This window comes from Lontra canadensis, unplaced genomic scaffold, assembly GCF_010015895.1.
Source record: "Lontra canadensis isolate GAN:19392208 unplaced genomic scaffold, GSC_riverotter_1.0 scaffold29, whole genome shotgun sequence".
Classification (NCBI taxonomy): domain Eukaryota; kingdom Metazoa; phylum Chordata; class Mammalia; order Carnivora; family Mustelidae; genus Lontra; species Lontra canadensis.
In genome coordinates, this window is record NW_022631023.1 from 1923827 (window position 1) to 1947055 (window position 23229).

The following is a 23229-nucleotide window of genomic DNA, read 5'->3' on the forward strand; positions in this document are numbered from 1 at the left end:
CGCTCGCCCCAGGATCTTGGGCTGTTTCTGAGACCCCAGTCCAGGCAGTGGGGGCGACTGTCCCAGGTCAGACTCAGGGCCCGGACCCAGGCTCAGAAACCCTTCCAGGACTGGGGGAGGCCAGGCCTGTGTGCACAGGCTGGGGACTCCCACCAGACGCCCACCCTCCTGGAAGGCTCCACAGGGCCCGCTCCCCGGAGACCGGCCGCACTCCACAGTCGGGGGGATTTTATTTCTAGAAAAAGGGGCAAGCTCCGCGCTGCGCAGTGCCCAGCGCACACAGCTGGCCCAGCAAGGCCCACGGGCAGCGGTGACCCCGCATGGGTGCCCCCACGCCCCCCAGACCAGAAGGTGGGCATCCAGGGGCCTCAGTGCTGTCAGAGAGGCTGGCGGACAGCGGGGGCACAGCCAGGGCCAAGAAGGCCGCAGCCCCCGCCCGCCCGCCCGCCCGCGGGCTCCCAGGAGGGAGGACAGGCGGCCTCAGAAGCCCTTGTCGATGCTGAGGCTGCGGCGGGTGACGTGCTCCAGCTCCCCGGACACGTAGTCGGCCATGCTGATGCGGTAGTGGGCCAGCATCTTCAGCATCAGCCGCAGGTTCAGCCACCACTGCTCCCGGGGCATGCGGTGCCTGCGGGGAGTCGCGGGGGGCGGGGGCGGGGCTCAGGGGCCGCAGCTGGGACAGCAGCCCCCGCGGGACACGGCCCCAGAGCACGGCCGCCCCCATCCCTCCCACATCTGCTCCCGGGACAGGCCGGCTAGGCGAGGGGGGCAAAGGGGTGGCCCTGGGCACGGGAACGGGGCCGCCTGTGGGGTCAGGGCCGCCTCCCCGTCTCCGAGGCGCTCACTCAAAGTCCGTGTCCTTCTTGAGCTCGGTGACGGGGCTGAAGGCCACCGCCTTCTTCCGCAGGCCGATGACACAGGCCGAGTCCGGGGCATTGGCAAACACCCGCCCTGTGGACACAGGCTCTGGTTGGCGGCCCTGAACCCCGGGTCCTGGCAGAGGGCAAGGTCGGGCCCAGGGCCGCCACCCCGTCCTGCCACGCACCATTGCGATAGACAGCCCGCAGCTTCTCCGACATCCAGAGCACGGCCTTCACCCCGAGCTTGGTCCCATAGTTCCGGTCAAAGGGGGTCGGAGCTCCGCCCTGGAAACGCAGCGGGGACGAGGCAGATGACGCCAGGGGAGCCCCACCATGCCCCCTCCCCATTTCCCATCTGCTCCCTCGTTCTCCACCCCAAATCCGGTCTGAGAACCACCTCCAGGGGCTGGCGGGCTCCTCCAGCTGGGCGGCCTTCAGGGGCCCACCCCTGGCGAGTGCGTAGTCCCCCGGAGAGGGGAGCCCCCACGTGGGCTGGGAGCCCACAGCTCGGGCTGCTGGCAGGCCCCCAGGAGGCCTAGAAGGGAGGGGACCGGGCCTGCCCCTTCTTAGCACTAAGGACTCATGGGACGGGCGTCTCGCCCTCCTCACTACACTGAGGGATGCCGGGCATGAGCGGAAAGCAGCCGGTGGCCTGTGACCAGGGCGCCGCATGAGGCCGTGAACAAGGAAGGGCCCCATCCTGCCATGCCCTCCCTGGTGGAGGCCGAGCCCAGAGCCCACGCCCCCAGCCCCTACCTGCTGCAGGTGGCCCAGGACGTTGGTCCTACAGTCAAACACACCCTTGCCCTCCGAGGAGTACAGGTTGTACAGAAACTCCGTGGTGTAGTGTTCGTGGCACTTTTCGTTTCTGGAAGGAGGGGCCCGGCCCAGGTTACAAGGGAGGCGCCTGGGGTCTGGTCCCTGACACTGACGCCCTGCCGGGCCACAGACCAGTTCTGGGAGAGGGCATGGAGCCCCTGGCGAGGCCCGTCTGGCCCAGCTCTGCCCAGCAGCCCCTCCACAGCCCCGTCGTGAGGCCCACCGTGGCTCGGGCAGACCCCCTTCTGCCCGGACCCCCAGCAGCCTCACCGCAGCACGAGGCCCCGCTGGATATCTGTCTTCATCTTCTCCGTCATGTGCTCCACGTTGGCCTGAGGGGACGGGGGACGTGAAGGGTGAGTGGGGAGTCAGCCGCCATGTGGCCGGAGTCCCCCAGCCCGGCCCGCCCTGGAGCTTGTGTGACCGAGGGGAGGCCTGCAGCTGCTGGCAGGGCCCCAGGGCCAGGGCTGGGCCAGGAGGCCAGGGCGGCCACGAGTAGACACAGGGTGCGGGGGGCTGCGTGGGTCTGGGGAACCACACCCAGACCCACTGCGGGGTCCGCTGCGGGAGACGGGCTGGGGGCTCAGCTCACTTTCAAGTCTTGGATGTTGAAAGGGTCCTCGAAGACGTAGGCAGCGTCGGCGCCCACTGCGATGCCGGTCACCGTGGCCAGGTAGCCGCAGTAGCCACCCATGGTCTCCACGATGAACACGCGGCGCTTGGTCCCCGAGGCCGACTGCTTGATGCGGTCACAGCTCTGGGGGACGGGGGCGATCAGGGCCTTCCCCGGGGACCCAGGGCACTCCCCAGAGTGCACTGTGGAGGGCCGGAGGCCAGGATGGCCCCATGCCCCGCAATGCCCAGGGTGCCCTCCCACACACTCTCCACAGGGCCGTCTGAAGCAGGGTCCTCAGCCGGGGCCACTGTGCCCCCAGGAGACAGGATTGTCAGCAGCTCCTGCTGGGTGCAGGCCAGGGGTGTGGCTAAAAGGCTCTGACGTTGGGCCTGGGAAACACCCGGCCTTCGCTTTCTTAGTGGTCAGTGGAACCATGGGGTCATGGGAGCAGGGGACCCGCACCCCAGCCACCACAGGGTCATGGGAACAGGGGACCAGGTGACACGATGCCCACATTCTGTAGATGCCAACAACGATGTGACATAGGATAATTTTTACCCAAAAGTTTCAAAGTTTGAAAGGAAATTATAACATTAAAAAACTGAGAAAAGAGAAACGAGACCAGTAGGTGACTGAACCATGAGTTTAAACCCCAAGTAAGAGACAACCAGCAAAGTGGAGGAAAATGCTCTCATGTTTGCCAAAGGATCGATAGCCTACATATGTAAAGAGCATTTACAAATAAAAAACTCACCAAGAGAAAAACGGGCAAAAAACAGGAAAGCGTAATTTTTCCATAAAATCTTCAAATGGGTAATAAACAGAGAAAAAAGTTCACCTTCACCCGAAATCAGAGCTATAAATTAAATAGAATGCCATTCTTGCCGTCATAGAGGCAAAGAAAACAGGACCATGTCTGGTGCTGGTGAGGAGCCGCGGGCGGCCCACAGCGGTGAGATGGCAGGGCTTGACATTTAAGATCGTGCGGTCCCTGGGTCAGCGGACCCTGTAGTCTCGTTTGTTCTCTTTTCTCCTTTCTGTAGTATCACACAGGAGCTGCTCGGCTCAGCCCAAGATCCCCCCACATACAGGTGCTGACCCCAGCGGGCTCATGGGAGGGTCATGGATGGGGTGAGAGTCACGGGGAGGCCCCCATGGAGCTCCAGGCGGGCACCCACCCTCCCACATCCCAACCAGGGGCCTGGGCTCTCCCACATCCACGTGTGGCTGTTCACTGGACAGGACCACGGCCCCCTCCACACGGGCATTAGCCCCGCCCAGTGGGGTCTGGCCCTGACCCCCCAGGGCCTCATGCCACAGTGACCCCAGAGCCACAGACCTGCAGGCCACCCACGAGGCCTTACTTCCTGCCGCCACTCCCTCCCAGTACCAGCCGTGTCCTCCCGTGTCCCGCCCACGCGGGGGATGGGGGAAGGCAGCGTCCTACCTCCATGGCAGCATTGACCGCGGTGTCGGAGCCCAGGCTGAAGTCGGTGCCGGGGACGTTGTTGCTGATGGTGGCGGGAACCACACACATGACAAGGCACAGCTCCTCGTAGCGTCCACGGGCCTCCACCAGCTGTAGCACGCCCTCGTAGGCCTGGGGTGCACAGGCAGGCGCCAGGGGCTCAGGGATGCCTGCGAGGCTGGGCTGTGGCCGCGAGGGGCAGGCGGGCTCCCAGGCCAGGCGTTCCCGGCCCTCCCACCCAGCTGACCCACCGTGTGCCTGGGATGGGGGCGCGGGACCCACCTGCTCCTACCCCCAGGGCCGCGACCAGGGGCACCCCACCCAGCCGGCTGTGCAGCCGTCAGCCCGGGAAGCTGGATTCCAAGGACAGGAAGGAGGCCTGCCCGCCCTGCTGTGGTCCCATCCACCTGGTGCCGGTGACAGGGGACTGGGGCCACTCCGGGAAAGGGCAAGAATGGGCAGGCGTCATTTACGGGGCTGCCTGAGCACCGGGGTCCCCCCAGCAGGCAGCTGAGATGCTCAGAACCCCGCCCAGGAGCTGCACAAGGGACCCCAGCTCACAGGCGGGGGAAGGCCAGAGCGGGTAGGGGGACGGGCGAGGGGGCCATGGGGCTCGGCACCCCGGGCTGCCCCCCAACCAGGAGCTGCTGCGCCTCCCCCTGCCGCTCCCCTCCATACCCCGCCCACCCCCCCAACCAGCACCCGGGTGCCCGCATCAATCTGCACATCGTGAAGCCGACACTGAACCCCGTGTCCGTGGCCCCGTGAGTGCGGCTGGCCGTGGACTTCTCCGCACACGGGGCTTCCGGCAGGGACGACCCTCTGGCGTCCCCACCCCGAGCTGGTGCCCCGCCATGGCCCTCACCTCGAAGCCGCCGATGACCAGCAGGGCGTGGATGTTGTGGGCGCGGATGTTCTCCACGATCTTCTCCAGGTAGCTCTTGGGCAGCGTCCTGTGGCGCACGAAAACCAGATGAACATGGCACCGCACGCGGGCTACGAGGACCCGCCAGCGCGGCAGCCGACCGCAGGCGACCATGGGCCCTGGACGTGCTGTGTCCCCACTTGGAGGTGCAAGAGGCTCGGCGCTGGGGGACACGTGGGGCCCACAGTGGGACAAAGAGGCCTGAGCACCTGCTGGGGGGGAGGGGGTGGCCCTCGTCTCCTGACACCCGGGAGCCCACTTCCTGCCCGACAGGATGTCCTCCATGGGTGCAGGGCCACCCGGGCAGCTCTCCCTGCACAGGTGACCTCGGTCAGCTCTCAGCCACGAAGGGGCAGGTAGGTCCACCAGCCAGAAGTCAGGACTCAGTTCCCGGCCACGGGGCAAGTGTCCCCTTGCAGCCACCCCACTGCAACCGAGCCTGCTGTCTGCGTTTCCCTCTCCCACTGCCCACGGTGGCCAGGGAGCCCGGGCCCTCAGCCAGCAGCTCACCTCTTGGTCCCCAGCATGGAGCCGCCCCGGCCCAGCCAGCCGGCCACGTCGTGCCAACTCACTTCTTGCACCTGCGGGGAAGCGGGGGAGGTGCAGCCTCAGGGGAGAGGTCAGGGACACCCTTCCTCCTCCTCCCACGGGCCCATGCTCAGTGCGAGCCCAACCGCGCGGGACCAGTGGGCTGTGCCAGGCACTGAGTGGGGCACAGACATGGTCTGGGGCCCCCACCGGGGGAGCTAACCCTCTCCCAAGGGCCTTCCCACCGCCTTCTTCGGGGACCCGACCCGGGCCATCGCCCTTTGTACCGTGAGCCCCCAGTCCTTATTCGCTGTGAGCAAGCTGGGGGCGGTCACACGACTCACACACGTGCCACCGTGCCCGCACGGCCACACCCACCTGACCTTTGGCCAGTCCCTCGAAGCCATCGTGCACGACGTACACCGTGTGGCCCTGGGAGATGCCGGTCCGCACGGCCGAGCGCACCGCCGCGTTCATGCCGGCCGCCGGGGCGCCCACGTTCAGGATGGCCAGGGAGAAGTTGGTCTTCGAGAATGAGAGGGGACAGGAAGGTGAGCACAGGGTGGGGAGGAACCGGCGGAGCCAGACAGAGGTCAGCGAGAGCACGGCTCCCAGCACCGGCCCGGGTCCCACAAGCCTCAGGGCCAGACCCAGCATGGTGAGGGGACCCGCTGCACCGCAGCCACAGGCCTCCGTGGGACTGGGGGCTCCCAGCCAAGCATGGTGGTGGGGGACAGCGGTGCAGGCGCCGGCCAGTATCAGAGCCTATCTAGAAGCTTCCAGCCATCACCCCACACTCTGGCCTCAGGGCAGCCGGCGCCCCATGCGCTGGGCGAGCAGCACAGACGCACAGCAAAGGGGTCCGCGGGTGTCACGGAGGTTTTCCAGGAGCCATGTTAAAAAGTGCAAAGAAGCAGGTGACACTAGTTTTAGGAGCACAGTTGGCTTAACCTGACGAACCAATGTCACATCAAGCAACTCCCAGCGGCCAGCTTCCTGACCGTGTGCCCAGAGTCTGGTGCGTGCCGGGCACCGCATCCCGAGCGCTCCATGGCCACGTGTGGCCGGCCAGCGGCTCTCCAGGCAGCGTGGCTCTCGTGGGTCCTGGGAACACAGCCCTGCCGCCCCAGACTCAGTCGCCCTGTGGCAGTTCCAGGCGGGGAGACCACTTGGCTGGAGGGCAGGTGCAGCCGATCCCTCCCTGACCAGCCCCGGGACGAACTGGGGCTGGGATCCCATGGTCTAGGAGGGTCTCCACGGGACCCCTTCCTCGTCCCCAGGGCATCAGAACAAGTTTTGGAGAAAGCCCACGTCATGACGCTATTAGCTGTTTTAGAACGTAAGTGCTAGATCCCTTCTGTCCTGACTTAAACCCCTGGACCTGACTTGACTTCCTTCAGCTATTGGCTAAGCAAGCAGCCAAGGTCACCTCCAGGCCCAGACACCGGCTCTCTGGGACCTGCTGGTCAAGCCTCTTGGCTCAGAGATCAAAACCCAGACAGGAGTGGGTACACGGGCCCCCAGGGTGGACCCCGACCCACAGGCAGAGCCGGGGCAGACCCCAGCAGCGGGCCAGGCTCGAGGAAGCGGCGGCGGTGAGTGACCTCACCTTCTCTTTGGAGAGCTTCTGGTGCGCAAGCAGCTTGTAAATGTTCCAGTTGTTCTCAAAGCTCCTGCGAAGGAAGCCAGTCTGCGCCATGCAGCCCGCAGCCCTCGGCCACACCCCTCAGCCAAGCAAGCACCGTGCATCCAGCCGGGCGGGGTGGGCGGCTCCAAGCCGGCAGGAGGCACGGCCAGGGAAGTCAGAGCTGCAGGTCCGGTCCCCGGGGCCCCTCCAGACCTCCCCCAACTGCCTCCTTCTATGGACAGCCCCCGCCAGACCCCACCCGGGCCGCCCTCTCTCCTCCACCCTGCAAGCAGCTCCTCTCCACCCCACGGCCTCCCTGCTTCCCAGTCGCAGGGACCGCTGAGCCCCCGTTCCTGCTGTTCCACTCCACACTGCTTGGCCACACGCTCAGCAGGAAGAGTCTCAGGAGAGACGTGCAGCTTCACCTCTGCAGGCACAGCCATGTGCGAGCCATGCAGGGGTGTGCGGTGGGCCCGGCGACCAGACAGCCACTCCGGCTCCAGGCCCCGCAAGGGCCTCACCTGCCGCGGAGCTGGATGGCCTCGTCGAACCTCTTCTCGTCCATGGCCTTTTGCACCTCCTTTGTCTTAACGGAGATGAGAAACACAGGCTGGAGGAGGCTGGCGCACATGCACGCGTGCACACACACACACACGTGCACACGCACACACGTGCACACGCACAGTGCCCGCCCAACTCGGTGGGCCTGTCCTGCACCTGCCGGGCAGCGGTCACTGCCAAGGCCAGCAGTCTGGAGAGCCGGCTGAGACCAGGTAGTCCCCAGGTCTTTCCCATCCTCCTCAGCTCTGTGGGGCCCCGCCAGGCCCCCGGGACTCTCCTGCCACCTGCAGACCAGGGCCAGCGTCCCCACTCCCTCTGCCCCCCAGAGCCTTGCCAAGTGTCCCCCCAACATCTGCAGAGTTTACACAGTGGCTGTGGCCACCCACTGCCCTCACTGCCAGCCTACCCCAAACGCCCTCCCCTGCCCAGCCCAGGTCAGGCCAGGGGCGAAGGCTCCAGAAAACTCATGACCCCGGCTATCCCTGCTCTCTGCAGCTCCCATTCCTCTCTTGGGGCTCGTCCCACCTTGGGGACATGCTCCCGCCCCCCTCTCCGACCCGAGGACTGCGGCCAGGACAGGAGGGGGCCACAGGTAACAGAGAAGCAGCAGGACCCCGAGGGCAATAGGGTGGGGAAGGGCCTGGGCCTGGGACCGCTGGGTGGGGGCCCCTCAGAGGCCCCGGGGAGGGCTGGGGGGGCCGTAGGCAAGGGGGCCAGCATCGCAGAGCAGGGCATCTCCCTGGGTCCCCCCGCCTGGCCCGCCCCGGGCAGACCAGTACTTACCACCTGCACACACTCCATGAGGGGCAGCCGCACGGACTGGTTCCCCGACAGGCTGACCACACAGGCCTGCGTGTCCGGCGTGGCCTCCAGCAGCGCCATGACGGCCTCCATGCCCATCTTGCTGCTCTGAGCGGGGACAGGGGCGGGCGGCTCTCAAGCAGGGGCACCACTCCCCCACAAACCATGTGCACATGACCCTTCTCGGCTCTGGGCCCACACCATGCACCCCAGGTCTCTGCGCCCTCAGCCTCAGGGCCCTGCCCCCGACACACACATACACACACACACACCGGTCAAAGCTTCTAGAACAGGTGGTACTGGAACTGACCTCACGCAACCACCACTCACAAGAGCCCCTCCCCGGGCCCGGACAGCCCTGCGAGGAAGGCTCGGCCCCACCACAGGCACAGCCTGACGGGAGCTGGGGCAGCTCACTAGGGGGTATCGGCGTCCCCAAGCTGGGGCTCCTTGCGGCCGGTGCCACCCACTGAGTGCAGGGGTGGCCCTGGGGGCACGGGGCTCAGCAGCAGCACAAAATGCTGTTGCTCCACCCGTCCCCAATCTGACCCAGGAGCTCACGTCTTCCACCGGCCGCCCAGTCCGTTCTCTTGAGGGGTGGAAGGGAGACCCGGAGCCGTCCCCACATCTCTGCTCCCCAGGCTCAGGGGAAAGACAGCCCTGCTGCCCTGACACCCTCAGGAGGCTCTCCTGACCTCACCCCTGCAGTCTCATACGGTCGGGGGACTGAAAGCGTCCAGCCAGGTGGGTCAGTGTCCCTGCTGCTCCATGTGGGACTGACTGGGGGAGGCGGGGGAGGAGACACCACACCGGGGCCTCCCGGGGAAGGCAGGTGCAGCTCGCCGTGGGCCCTAGGCCCAGGGTGACCAGCCCCCGTAGGTGGGCACTTTACCATCCGTGGGGCCTTTCTGGGCCTCTGACCCTGTCCCCATTTGGTGGCACAGGATTCCCACTTGGCAGAGGACCAGGGGACCCAGCAGGGTCAGGACAGTGACGGCATTCAGGCCACAGTCCAGCCTCTGCACCCCCAGGGCCTCCCCCAGACCCTAGGAGCTATGGTGCCAGGCTTAGACCACCCGACATCAGACCCTAGCAGGGCTGAGCCGTGCGCCTTGCCCCTGTGCACCCCCTCCCTTCCTAGAGACCAGCCAAGTGCCAGCGCGGGGGGGTCTGGCACCAAGGTTGCTGAGGTGTGGGGTGGGGATGGGACCCCAGCCCCACACTGCTCACCACACAGAGAAACAGAGGGGCCACACCTCGGTCCCTGAGACCAGCAGTGGCAAGGACGGGCCCACCACACTCGCCCACGTGCACACCCAGGGCCAGAGCCCAGCCCCACCTACCAGGATGCGGTCGAACGCCGAAGGGGTCCCTCCCCTCTGCACGTGGCCCAGCACAGTCACACGCGTGTCAAAGCCCAGCCTCTGGACCACCAGCTGCTCATTCGGAGAGAGTAGGGGGTCCTTGGGGTCTGTGCCCATCCCACAGTCCCCCAGCCCCAGTCCTTGCCGCTCCCCATCCTCAGGGATGTCGGGGTGTCCGTGCCCCCATGTTGGGGTCCCCGCAGCCTGTGCTCCCTGCAGTGCCAGCTCCGTTCCCACAGTGTGAGTGTGTGTGTGCAGCTGCCGTGTGAGCGTCGGCGTTTCCCTTGTGGGTGTGCGTGGCCGTGTCCCCGCATCCTGTGGCCATGGTCTAGCCCCTCGGGTCAGGCTCCCCCAGGCCTGTGGCTCTAGGCCCTGAGCGCAGACTCGGTAGGGACACAGAAGCTGGACGGCCCATGAAGGGGGGCACAGAGGCCCCTGGGGGCTGTGCCCGCTCAGGAGGCCGGGGCCCAGGGCCCTGGGGCAAAGTGCAACAGGTGGCTGGAGGTCATACGAAGCCCCTCCCCCCTCCAGAGTCAGTTTTTTGGCTGTTGGTCCTGCACTCGGTGGGGGTCACAGTCACCAAAGGGCCAGCAGGGGCAAGGGCCCTGTCACAGGGATGTTGCTGGGGGCCTGGACTTGGCCTCCAGGATGGGGGTGGGCCTGCCCTGCAGGGAACACGTTCTGAATGGAGACGAGAAGCCGGGGGGGTGGGTGGCTCCCAGCAGATGTGGGGCCCCTCTCGGCCTCTGGGGCCAGCCGACTCGGGGAGCCCCAGGCACGCCCGCCCCACATCTGGCTATCTTCGGGAACGAGGAAGCACCCTCTGTCCGCGGGCCCCAGCTAGAGCCCTTGGGGACTGGAGATAAAGGGGGGGTCCGCCCCCACCGAGGCCCCACCCATCCCACGTCACCCAACCCCCTCAAAACTCACGTCCTTCACGTAGCGGGAGGAGATGGGCTTCCCGTGGCGGTCGATGGCACCCTCAGCGATGATGATGATGTTGAGTCGGGAACCCCGGCTCCGCGTCTGTGGCAGAGGCCCCGGGCCCGGCCGTCAGCCCGCAGACGCCAGCCCCCAACCCGCAGCAACCCACGCCTTCCCTGGGGTCCACGGCCCGGGGCCCGCAGTCCACACCAGCAGGGGTGGGGGGGGGCCTCCTGGGGGCGGAGAAAGGCTGGGGAGCGGGGGCTTGGGGACAGCAGAGGAGGGTGGCGCCCTCAGAGCCGGGAGCCAGGCAGACGGCGCGGCGGGGACTTGGTAACCAGCTCCTGTGAAAGGAGTCTCAACAGGAAGCCATGTGGCACAACAGCCTCCCCAGGACGCGGGGCTGCCGGCGGGGATGGAGGGCATCTCCCAGCCAACCCTGCCAGCGGCTAACTGGGACCCTGAGGTCACCTCTGAGCCTCAGTTTCCTTATCCTCAGAATGGGGGGACCTCATGGTGCGGGCCAGCAGCCAGGGTTTCCTGGAGCGAGAGCCCCTCCCCTCCCCAGGCCGTGGAGGGTCAACGGTGGCACCGAAGGGACCCACAGCAGCCTGCCCCAGCCCTGCGTGGGACTAAGCATCTCCGACCCAGAGGTCTCCGGGGAAGGCCCCTTCACAATCATTTATCTCTTCAACTACATTCCAAATGTTCACTCTCGCCCACGAGCCCCTGCTCGCCCCACAGCATCCGAAGAGACTCAGAGAGGAAGAGGACCAGAGCAGCTCCTACGAGCTCCAGTGCAGTGGGAGGGAGAGGTGGGCCTGGAGGACTGCCTGGAGGAGGTGACCCGGTGCAGGTGAGCTGAGACAGGCAGAGAAAGGGCTACAGGTGGAGCAGAAGAGCCGGGGGCTGGGCAGAGTGGGGGGGCACTTGCACCTCACAGGTGGGGAATCGGAGGCTCAGGGAAGCCAGGGAGGGCCCGAGGGTCTCCTGCTCCGCGGAGAGTGGAGGCCACTGAGTGCAGGCCACTCCGGAAAGGCCCAGCCCCGCGTTCGCGGTGAGGGAGCCGAGGCCAAGGTCAGCCAGGGACCATGCTACTGAGCCCCACTCCACAGGGGCAAGGCCACGGGCCCCGCTGAAGGAAAGGACTCCACGCACGGACAGAACATGGGCCTCTGGCCAGGCCCTGCCCTTGGCCTCACTGGGTCTGGGCAGAGATGCAGCACAGCGGCCGGCAGGCAGCGTGGGCAGTGGACGGGACTGACGCCGTCCCCATCCCGTGGGGAAGGGACACTGAGCGCCACCCTGGGCCCACCCACCTGTCTCTCCGAAGGCGTCGGAACTGAAGACAGGGCCACGCCCCCGGGCAGCCTCAGTGCTCACTCTGGGGCACAGCCCCAGCCTGAGTGTGAACTTCACGGCTCTACCTCAGGGGTCCCCCCGCCTCAAGTCCAGACCACAGCCCTTGATCTGAAGGCGCCCTCCCCACCTTAGGGCCCTCCTAGGCACCGCTGAGCCCCGGGCTGGTCGAGAGGCCAACCTATGTTCAACCCCTTGGGGGTCCCCAAGGCAAGTGTGCCCGCTCTGCATCGGCACCCCGGCTCCATCCCGAGGGGCCCAGATACTCCCAAATACTCCGCTTGTTCCCCGGACAAGGCCTCAGCCCCCAGCCGCCTCTCCGTCCTCTCCTGCCCCGACAGCCTGCTTGGGGCCTCACCCGCTGGGGTCATTGCCCATGTCCCGTCCACCCATCTTCAGAAGGCCACCTCCCCTGGCCCAGGCTCAGTGGCCACGGTCCCCAGGAAGCCAGCATGACCGTGACCCACTCCCGCCCCCTCCCCATGTCAGCACTGACCCCAAGGAGCTGAGCCTGGGGCAGCTCACAAGCTTTATCCTCCTCTGCTTTCTCTGCCCGGGGACGCGCCCTGGGGGACACCTGCCCCTGTGCCGACAGAGCGGCTCGTGGCAGGAACCTCTGGGACAAGACAGTCCCCGCTCACCTCACCCAGCCGCTCACACATGAAGTTCTCCCAGCCGTCCTCGGGCGGAGCCTCGGGGATGAACAGCCAGTCGGCCCCCGAGGCCAGGGCGGACACCAGGGCCAGGTACCTGGGAGAGCGGAAGGTTGGGCGCTACCGGGGGTGGCAGGGTGTAGCCCAGCACCACGGTCCAAACCCCGGGGCCCGGGGAGGTACAGCTCTGAGCCTCATCCAGCCCCCAGACCGGGACCCATCACGCCCCAAACTCTCATCCCTCGAGCAGGAAGCCAGCACCTGCTACGTTCCTCACCTGCTACGTTCCTCACCCCGACTCCTGCTCCCCAGCAGCCCACACCCCGCTAACCGCGGCAGCCCCCTTACCCGCAGTGCCGTCCCATCACCTCCAGCACAAAGGTCCTCTGGTGGCTGTGGACACGAACAGGGTGGAAGACGTCCGTACGTGCCACAGTGAGCTGTGTGCACGGCCCAGCCCCGCAGAAACAGCCACGGGGCACAGGAGCAGGGCCACACTGCCCACTGCCACACTGCCACTGCCCCAGCCCTCCCCTAGAAATGCCCCAGCAACCCAGCAGACTCAGAAGCAGCCCAAGGACAGATGGGCCCTCCCACACCCAGGGCGGCTGGGTCTCTACCTAAAGGCCACCCATGCCTGGGTTCACCCGCCTCTGGGCCGGTTTCCACAGATCTGCCCTCATCGTGCTGGGCCACTCACCTTCCCTGGGCCTGGCCGTCCCTGGCCAGGAGTCTGCATGCCCCCTGAGGGGTGCACCCCACCCCAGGGTCACCAGGCAGTCTAACGGAGACTGCGTGCAAAGCTGGGGCCCCCACGGACCCCAGAGAGCTGCGGCCTCAGCCCCGGGAGCCGCCTGCCCCCAGGGAAGGGTGTGCGCGGCCTCGCTCACCTCTGGGCCGTGGTGGTGATGGCGTCGATGACCTCCATGATGCGGTGCAGGGCCGAGTCTGTGCCGATGGTCATGTCGGTGCCACAGAAGTCATTGTCGATGGAGCCCACCAGGCCCGCGATGCTCAGGTGCGAATACGTTTGCGCTGTGCTCTCCGAGATCTTGCCTGTGCGAGCAGCCAGCATGAGGCCCTGGCCCTGGGGCACCCACACCCAGCCCCCCAGCCACAGGGCCCCCCATCCCACGCAGGTTCCCCGCCCAGTCCCCGGGTCCTGCAGCAGGGGTGTGGCGGTGAACGGCAGAGGCTGGGCCTGAGAGGCCTCCCGGGGAGGCTAGGAGACGGCACCCCTGCTCTCCAGGTCCTGGAAGGGCTGAACATGACCCCAGGGAGTCAACATTGGACTGCCAATCTTGGGGCTCCACGTCTTCAAGCTGACAAGGTCCAGAACCCACGTCCGGGCATCAGTTACGGACAGGCCGTGTACACACAGCCCAAGATGTCACCCGGGAACGGCTGTCCACACCCAGAAGCACGGGCGCTGCCTGCGGATCCCCAGCGCCGCGTCCCCAGAGGCCTTGGGCTCACACACGGACGTCCTCACCAGTGGCCAGAAGGCCCGCAACGCCCTGACCTTGGGCTGCGCCAGGCCCACGGCTCCCCGCCAGCAGCCAGATGCCTCCCGCATCTTCATGGCCCCACGGCCTCGTCCTGCCTCTTCCCACAACCCAGGCCGCTCCGTGCCGGGCCCCAGGCCCACCTGCGGCCACCAGCTCCTCCAGCAGGCTGCCCCACTCGTTGCGGAAGATGTTGGCGCCCGTGAGGCTGCCGTCGCCGCCGATGACGCACAGGTTGGTGATGCCACGCTGCACCAGGTTGTAAGCCGCCGCCCGCCGGCCCTCCCGAGTGGTGAAGGCTTTGCAGCGCGCGCTGCCGATGACGGTGCCGCCCTGCACAGACGACACGGCCTGGGGTGCGTGGGGGCACCGGGGGGCCCAGGACAGCAGCGAGGGGCTGCTGGATCTCGCAGAACCAGGACAGACGGACGAGTCCAAGGGCTTCTCTGGAAGCCAGGGCAAGGGCCCCACCTCCCAGGGTCCTCCCCACGTTCACGACCCGGAGAAGCAAGCTACGTGCCAGGCTCCGCACGTTCGAGGTGGTGGAGAGGGAAGGCTCCAAAGCCTGACACGTGCACGTGCACACACATGCACACAGACACACATGCACACAAACACACACACACAGATGCACAGAGACACACACAGATGTGCACACACAACCACACACACACGTGCACACACAGACACGCAGAGATGCAGATGTGTGCACACAGAGATGCAGACACAGAAACACACACCCGTGTGCAGACACGCAGAGATGCAGATGTGCGCACGCAGAGACGCAGACACAGAAACACACACCCATGTGCAGACACGCAGAGATGCGGATGTGCGCACACACGTGTGCACACAGAGACACAGACAAACAGACACGCATGCACGTGCAGACACGCAGAGATGCAGGTCTGCACACAGACACACGTGTGCAGAGATGCAGACACACAGATGCACACAACCACGCACACACATGCACACAGACATGCAGGTGTGCACACAGGCACACGCAGAGACGTAGACACACAGACACACACACGTGCACACGCAGACATGCAGAGATGCAGATATGCACAGACACATGCGTGCACACAGAGATGCAGACACACAGACACACACAACCACACACACACGTGCACAGAGACACGCAGAGATGCAGGGTGTGCACACAGACATGCACACGCAGAGATGCAGACACACAGACACGCACATGCGCGTGCACACACAGCAGCCACAAACGCTAGGAGCTCCGTCAGCTGCAAAAGCATGTCTTCGTCAGCGCAACCCCGGCTGGCTTGGGTCGGGGGCACCCCCGGGACGTGGCTCAGGGCACGCACCTGCGAGCCCACTGTGTTCCGGCCGGACCCGGACAGCAGGGTGCCCCGTGTCCTACCATGCGGCTTGTGAGACCCACCAGGCCGGCCTGGGGCCCCAGACTTACAGGGGCTGGCAGAGCGGCACTGCCCTGGAGGCAAAGACCAAATCCTTCCTCTGCCCCCTCGGTGACTCCGGCGGAGACAGGGATGGCAGAGCACCTCCCAGCAGCCCCTGCAAATGCTCAGCTTTCCTCCCAGGAGCTCCTCTGGCCCCCTCTGCCCATCTGTCCCCTCCTGTCCCTCCTTCTCTGTCCTGCCCCTCTGTCCCCTCCTCCCTCGACCCCTGTCCCCCCGCCTCTGTGCTCGGGGCTCCCCCCTCCCCCTGCCTACCTTCGACGCTGCTCCACAGCCCAGCTTAGTGCTCGGCCTAAAGCCCCATCCCCAGGGCCACTCGCTCAGAACAGAGGCCATGGGCGTCCTCACACCCAGGGTTAGGGCAGAGTAAAGGTCCCGATCGGTATCTATGGCCTAAGGGACACCCTCCCTAGACCCCTGGGGTGGAGAACAAGGTCTAGGACCAAGCCACAGCCCCACCCCAGGACACGGCCAGGTTGGCGGGGGCCGGGGGTGTCTGGTGAAGCCCAAGAAGGAGGCGCATCCACGTCCCCGCGGACCGACCACAACAGGGACGGCAACGTGTCCCCCACGGGTGCCTGGGGGAGCGGGCTCAATCGGGAACGCCTGCCCTGGACGGGAGGGGTGGGCCGTGCTCGGCACCAGGGTCTGGCTCTTGGCCCCCCACCGCCCTTGCTGACCCCCTGGTGGCTCACAGTGATGACCAGCCACCCGCCACCTGAGCACTGAGGCTGGCGGGATAAACAGGTAACAAGTGCCCACACAGCCCGGCTCTGGTCCCAAGACCACCTCCGCTCAGGACCCCCGGCCCAAGCAGGGCGCTCTGTCCATGTGATTGTAGACGCCGGCTTGCCCGCTGCCTCGGTGCCCGGGAAGCCTGGCATGACGACCAAGGGGAGGAGCCAGAGCTGAAGGGTGGCAGAGGCCGCTCGGGGGCCGTGGCACACCCTTCCCAGTGGGGCCTGTCCTCCCTACCCACCCTTCGCTGAAGACCGAGAGCCATCTCGGAGCAGGGACATTCCAGAGCCATCGTGTCCCCAGCACCTCAGAGCAGCCACCGGCCAGGTCAGCCTGGAGCCTGCCCGCTGCAGGACGGTGTTCATGTGCGTTTCTGCATGTGTGCACGTGTGTGGGTGTGCACACAGCACACGCCCTTGGGCACAACGGGGCCGCCCCGCGAAGCCTTACCAGCTGGATGATGTTGGAGACGCTGAGCCAGTTGGCCTGCTTGATGTTCTCACCGCCTTCCACGAGGCCCTCATAGCCCTGGAACCGGGGGACAGGCATGAGCCCAGCGCACATGGCACCGCCGGCGGGGAGCAGGACCCCGGAACATCCTCCCCAGACCCCATCTGACTGGACGGGTCCTGGCCGCCGAGGTTCCCCAAGCCCAGGGCCCCACTGGCCCTTCCAGAAGACCTTCTGCAGGGTTGGCGAGCCTATTTCCTACAGAGCAGACACGCGGCAGAGGCTGGCAGGTGGCCGGCTTGAGGAGCTCCGGAGCCACGTGTGCAGAGTCACCGAGACCAGAAATGTAACCGGCCCGACGCCCAGCGTCCCTCTGCCCAGGAGCCTCCCACCGAGGAAGCTGCTGCCCTGACTGCTAGGGGTACCGACGGGCCGCACAAAACACAGCCCGAGGGGCTGCTCCTTCTGTCTGGCTCAGCCCGGGGTCTGAGAGACCCACAAGCCACATCCAGGGGTGTGTGGCCGCTGCTGTGCCCTGGTCAGCCCACAGCCCCATGGGCTTGTGATCTGTCCACTGCGGGGGCCATCTGGGCAGTCTCCAGCTCGAGATTTACAAATGCTGCGGCTAGGGACACACACATGTCCTGGCTGTGTCCGAGTGACACTCCGCGGTCGCTGACACCACCCTGTGTGCTCGCGGCCACCGCCCCGCCAAGCGGCAAAGTGGCCGGGGGTCGGGCACTTGCCCCCGCAACACTGGGCCATGCCAGTCTCCATTTCGATGGTGTGGCAGTGCCTGCAGGTGGCTGTAACTGGGATTCCCTGGGACGTCAGCTACCTGGAGGGCCTCTGGGAGGAGGCGGGTTCCAGCTTCTTGCCCATTTCCCCGTCACATGGCCCAGCCCTTCCTGAACTGCAGGGTTTCTTCGCAGGGTCTGGACACAGGTTATGTGCGTTTATAAACACGGCACCACCACGCTGAGAGGAGCAGGACCACCTCCCTGCAGCCTCTGGGCCCCACCAGTGACACAGGGAATGAGCCACTGTCCTGCCTGGGGCGGGAGCCCAGCTTGGCTCTGCATATCTGCTCCCCCCTCTGCCTCCTCCCCTCGGGCCAGTTCACCCTTGCTGTCCATCGCCTGGGCCTGCAAGGGCCTCCCACTCCTGGCGCTGGGGGTGGGGTCAGGAGCCCACCGCCAAGAACCAGAACTGGACAAGGGCTCTCAGGGCCGCAGGAGGACCTGAGGGACCACCAGGCTGCTTTCTTCCACTTAGGTTAGGTCAGGACCCTCCTCCTTCCCCCTCCATCCCCTCCCCACATCTCCCTCAGGAATTTTCTGCCACTAGGACAGAAGCCAGCCCCTCCCCCCAAACCCAGGTACCACAAAACCCACAGCTAGCACTGCCCAGGGCAAGCAGCTGCAAACAGGCAGCTCTCCGCCCGCGGAAGCCCAGAACTGGGCGCAGAGCCCAAGCTCGGTGCCGCCCCCTGCCCCACTGTGCACCCTGCGTCCCCGGAGACACGGCTGTGGCCGGGCAGCTCAGCTGGAGTCAGTCTAGCCTTGGAAACTTCTAGAATGTCTCTGCATACCTCTACCCACTGTGTGTCACCATGCCCCTCTGCCCCCGACCCTCCACCCTCTCCAGCCCTCACACAGGCCCAGCCCTGCGCAGCTCCCTGCGTCACCTCTGAGACCTGAGGTCCGTTGGCTCCTGGGCCAATTCCAACCTTTCGGGTCTTGGGACCGTGAAACGTGCCATCACTCACCATGTTGCAAGAGCTTATGTGCCCTAACACCCCCGCTTAGCCAAAGAAACAGAGGTCACACTCACGGAAGGGAAGGACGTACCTGTCACATGTACACAGGCTCAGGGAGCCCGGGCAGGACCCAGCCCTCCCTGTCCATGGAACCTGCCAGTCCCTGGAGACTCTTCCCCGTCCCGTAGAAGGTTCTAGACCATTACCGGTGTGCCCCCCCCCCCCCAGCTCCTGAGACTCTGCCAGCCCGGTCTGCAAAGGGAGGCCTGCCCACCTGCTCGCTGGTTCTCGTACTTAGACACCCCCAGACATCTGCACCAGCAGCCCAAAGGCAGGGGAGGGAGGCTGGGAAACTCGTTACAGTTTATGTAAAAAGTGAAAACAAAGTAACACAACAGCCAAAAAACCACAAGGCAACATATTGCAAAGGTGTGCGAGCAGCGAGCCGGTGCCACGTGTGGCTGTGGGCACCCGCAGGCTGGAGGGTGAGCCTCAAACCGAAACAGGGATGGGGTGGGGGCAAGGCAAAGGGGCAGCGCTCAGCCAGAACAGGACAGAGCGAGAGCGCCGGTGTGCTCCTCGGTCATTACAGGTACTCAGGACACCGTTTGCCCCGTGCGTGCTGAAGGGGGCAGGAGGGCCGGGATCCGAGGACGGGGCTGGAAAGATGAGTGGGGATGAGGTCCCGGGCCTCCGAGGGCCACAGCCTCCCCCCAGCCTCCCCCCATCCTGCACCTCAAGGGCCATGGCCCTCCCCACAAGCACCCAGGGTGGGCCCGCCACCTGCACCCCAGAGCCGGGGCCCAGCCCCTCTCCACCCATCATGTCGTGACCGGCCTCCATGGCCCCATCCCTGTTCTCTGAACAGTGAGCCATGGTCAGGGGTCCGTCCTCCCCCCCACACGCTGGCCCCGGCGCACAGCTGGCCTAGACCCTCGTCCGATACCCCACCCCATGCCTTACCTCGTAGATGAGGAAGACTTTGGCTCCCACGTAAATGCCCATGCGCGTCACAGCTCTGACAGCCGCGTTCATACCTGCGAGGGGTCAGGGCAACACACCTGTCAGCAGAGGCACACACAGGTCAGGACCCGGGACGCCCCTGTGTCTCGGGGGGCACCAAGCTGGGAGTTCGAGGTCCCACCCTGAGGGGGCCGGCCAGGCACAGGTGAACCACCAGCGGGCTCTGAGCTCCCGAGCATTCAGAAAGAAGGGGCCCCTGGGTTAAAGCAGGAGAACCCAAGCCAGGGACCAGGTGAGTGTGAACGTTCTGGACCCTTCATGGCCGCATCCACTCCCACACAGGCCACTCGGCAGACCGCCCCCACCGACCCCTGAGCCCCTGCCCTCTGGTCCCCCTGAGCTGGGGTAGGCAGGCAGGGCCTCTCGGCTCTGATGTCCTGCAGGAACACGTGGCTTCCAGGGTCCCTCACCACATGTGCGCTCCACCTGGGGACGCTGACATGAGGACTCTAGGCCTCTGCCCTGGTTACACAAGTCTCTCAGGTCTGCAGCCTAGAAGGCAGGGCCCAGGGGGACAGGGCAGGTCACAGGGCTGCACGGAGCACCTGAGCAGGAGCCCAGCTCACAGCCCCGCCCATGTGCAGGCTCACGGCACGGGGCTCCCAGGAGAGCAGATGGTGCGATTCCCACTATCCCCGTTCTACAGATGAGAAGCCCGAGTCCCAGAGGGAGGGTAGGGGGCCTGCTGGAGGCCCTCGGATAAGGCAGTGGCAGATGGAGACCGACCCCTCCTCATCCCCACCCAGCAGCCGAGAGTCCTACATCTGAGGTCCAAAGCCAGGGGTTCCAGGGACGGGGCACCCAAGACATCACGGGGGACAGAGCACAGAGGCCACCCGGGACCTGAGCTGGCCACACTCGCTGCTTACGCTCTTGACTTTAGCAAGAAAATCTTATTTCTACAGGAATCATCATGTCCCACGATCCCCCAAGGGGGAGAAGCAGAGAATGACATTGAGGCAGGAGCCCAGCTCCCAGCCCGAGGTGGGGGTGGCAAGGGAGAGGAGATGGCAGGAAATCTCCCCCCTGCCCCACTGCAGCCCCCAGACCCACGCCAGCCCAGGCTTTCCACTCTCTCCTAACTCAGGGCGAGGTCCTTTTGGGCCCACTGTGAGCTCAAGGTCCAAGCCCCAGCTCTGGCCCGGGAGGTGAGGACAGAGGGCACAGGTGGGGACTATGGGGTGGGAGGGCAGTGGCTAGGGACCCAGGCCCACCGTGGGACTGGAGGTCTCTCTGGTGGCCCCCAGCTGTGTGTGACACCGGGCGGGCCACCCCTGGGGTCATGATCATCTCCCGAGCCTGCGGTGGGCTTGTCTGGGGCCTTGGAGAGTGGAGGCCCTGAGCTCCTGCTACCGGTTCAGACCATGTTACGGCCGGTGTGATTTTCAGAGTAGGACTGAACAGCACTGGGTCAGCTGCCGTGGGAACGCGGCCCAAGGCCTGGTTTCCCTTGTACACTTCACTGTAAGCTGCTTCTTAAAAGAGCCTTTTGACTTCCCTTTAATCTGCTTTTCTTTCTCAAAATAAACCCTAGGAGGCAGCCTCAGGCCCCAGGCCCCAGGCGGGGTCAGGAGAACGAGCGAGAAAGCCACAGCTGCCAGACCCCAGGACTCAGGACCCTCGACCCTCGACCCTGCAATGGGCGCAGAGACAGCAACCAGACCTCTGCCTGAAGTCCACGTCCTCACGTGCTCTTTCCTCCTCCGCTCCCAGAAAACGAATGTGTGAGAAAGTGGCGGCCACACGATGACACTGGGCTCAGGGAACAACTTTAATTGTGGGCTGGGAAGACGCGCGGTGGGGGGCAGTGGGGTGGGCAAGCAAGCTAAGTCCCGCCTGTGGAGACCTGGGGGAGAAGTGGGGGGCAGGTCCCACTCTTTCTTAGTCTTCTCGTTACTTTGGCACCAAGTCCTCCCCTGCCGCCTTCCCTCCACCGGCCAAGGATGCTCTCGCCCCCTCCCCATTTCCAGAAGGGGAAACCATGGCCCCAAGGGACACGCTTGGGTCAAGTCAGCACGCAGTTCACAGCCCAATCATGACCAGGCCTGGCCCTCCCTGCACGAGGTGGGTCCTTTTCCCGCACTCCAGCAAGTGCAGAATTTAGCATCCGGGGGAAGTGTACCCCCAAGTCCCCACTCCCCGTGGTGCTGTCAGCTGGGCACCCACACGGGCACGCGTCACCAGGTCCCTGTGAGCTCGGCCTTTGGGACCCCTAAACCGAGAACCCACCATCTGGGCCAGGTCGTGGGGGCGGACCTGGCAAGAGGGTGAGCCCGCCCAGGGCCTGCACCCACGGACTGGGTTCAGGAATTACACTCCGCAAGGCTCTGTTGTCCCCCAGGACACCAGCTGGCCCCTGAGCTTCCCTCCAAGGCCACAGGCTACCCTGGCCCCGCATCAGAGCACCCGCTGCTCACACAGGCTCTGCTCTCACGTGGCCCACCTGTCGGGCTGGCCGCACCCTCGGGGGCCAGAGCCCTTCCTCCAGGACCCTTCACCCACCGGCAGCCAGGCCAGGCCCGAGGCCTGGGGGCAAACTGCAAGAGGGCCCCTGTGCGGGGCAGCACCGGACAGCCGCTAACTCCACCCCTCCGGGCTCCTGAAGGCCTCCTCCTCCCACCTCTTCCCTGCTTCCCAAGGAGGAATGGGGAGCCGGGGCCTGAGAGAGAAGCAGAGAGACGTGTCTGCGCTTCCTGATCTGGAAGGAGGCAGGCCTGGCCCATCCCCGCAGGGGTCTCCCTTCTGGCCTACCTGAGGTCACCCTGGGGTGCAGGGTGCAGGGGTCAGGGTGTGCAGTGGGGCTGTGCAGGCGGAGCAAGTCAGGTGCCGCAGTAGCCCCCAGGCCAGAGGCACTGCAGAGCAGCACTCAGGACCAGACCAGGCCCCTGCGGTGGCAACCACCCGCCAACGGAGCAGGCCACCAGGCCCGCTGGCTTCCCCTGTACAAAGGGAGTGAGCACACGTCTGAGCACGGGAAAATTCCCCAAACCTCGCCCGATCCAGCTCGCGTCCCCACCGAGGCCCCAGACAGAAGGGCTGTTGCGGGTCGGCCTGCCAGCCCCAGCCCTGCCAGCCGGGGTGGAGGAGGAGAGGGAAGGGTGCATCGTCGGAGGTTCGGGGAAGCAGGACGGCCCCGGGTAGCGTAGCGTGTGCGAACCAGGAAGAGCGGGGCTCCCGGGCCTGCGGGCGGGGGACCTGGCGGGCGGGGGACCTGCCCGGTCCCGGGCACCTCCGCGCATCGTGAGCTCCAGGAAACGGAGTCCTGGCACGTGCGGCCGGGAAAGAGGGGCGAGGGGCGGGGGGCCCGAGGGCGCCGGTTTGACGCCGCCACCCGCGAGCGTCCCGGGCCACCGCGGCCGCGCAGACACACCCCCGGCGGCCGGGGGCGGGGCGCGGAGGTCGTGGCTGGCGGCACGTCCGCCGGCGGCTCGGGCGCGTCCGGCGAGGAGCGGGGAGGGCGCCGGCGCCGACAGGGAGACCCGCACGGGGCCGGAATGAGCGGCACCGGCGGCGCAGGCTGGAGCGCAGGGCCGGCCGGCCGGCCGCGCGCCCCCCGGATTGCGGCCGAGGGGGGCGGGGGCGCCTGGAGGGGTCGAGGGACAGGCAGACCCCCCGCAGTGTCCCCCGCCCGGCCAGGCGCCCGCGCCCCCGCTCACCTTGCGCATCCCCGCCGCTGGTCAGCACGCCGATGGCCTTGCCGGCCCCGGACATTCGCAGCTTCTCCAAGTCCACGGTGGCCATGGCGGCGCCGAGACGGGCCGCGCTCGCTCCTGCCGGGGCCGCGCGCTGTCGCCGGGCCCG

At 66.2% G+C, this 23229-nt stretch overlaps 1 protein-coding gene across 1 annotated transcript; it reads right to left on the bottom strand.

The window, feature by feature from the left end:
- Positions 1–211: 211 nt before the first annotated feature.
- Positions 212–23229, bottom strand: PFKL (phosphofructokinase, liver type). Its single transcript, XM_032865215.1, has 22 exons — positions 23085–23229; positions 19369–19442; positions 16647–16724; positions 14154–14343; positions 13396–13561; positions 12854–12898; positions 12494–12602; positions 10500–10595; positions 9549–9641; positions 8188–8313; positions 7365–7429; positions 6826–6889; positions 5595–5741; positions 5199–5269; positions 4629–4716; positions 3743–3895; positions 2272–2436; positions 1950–2011; positions 1617–1728; positions 1046–1145; positions 846–951; positions 212–628 (listed from the first exon to the last, which is right to left on the bottom strand). The coding sequence occupies exons 1-22, from the start codon at positions 23167–23169 to the stop codon at positions 481–483; spliced, it is 2343 nt and encodes a 780-aa protein (XP_032721106.1). The 5' UTR covers positions 23170–23229; the 3' UTR covers positions 212–480.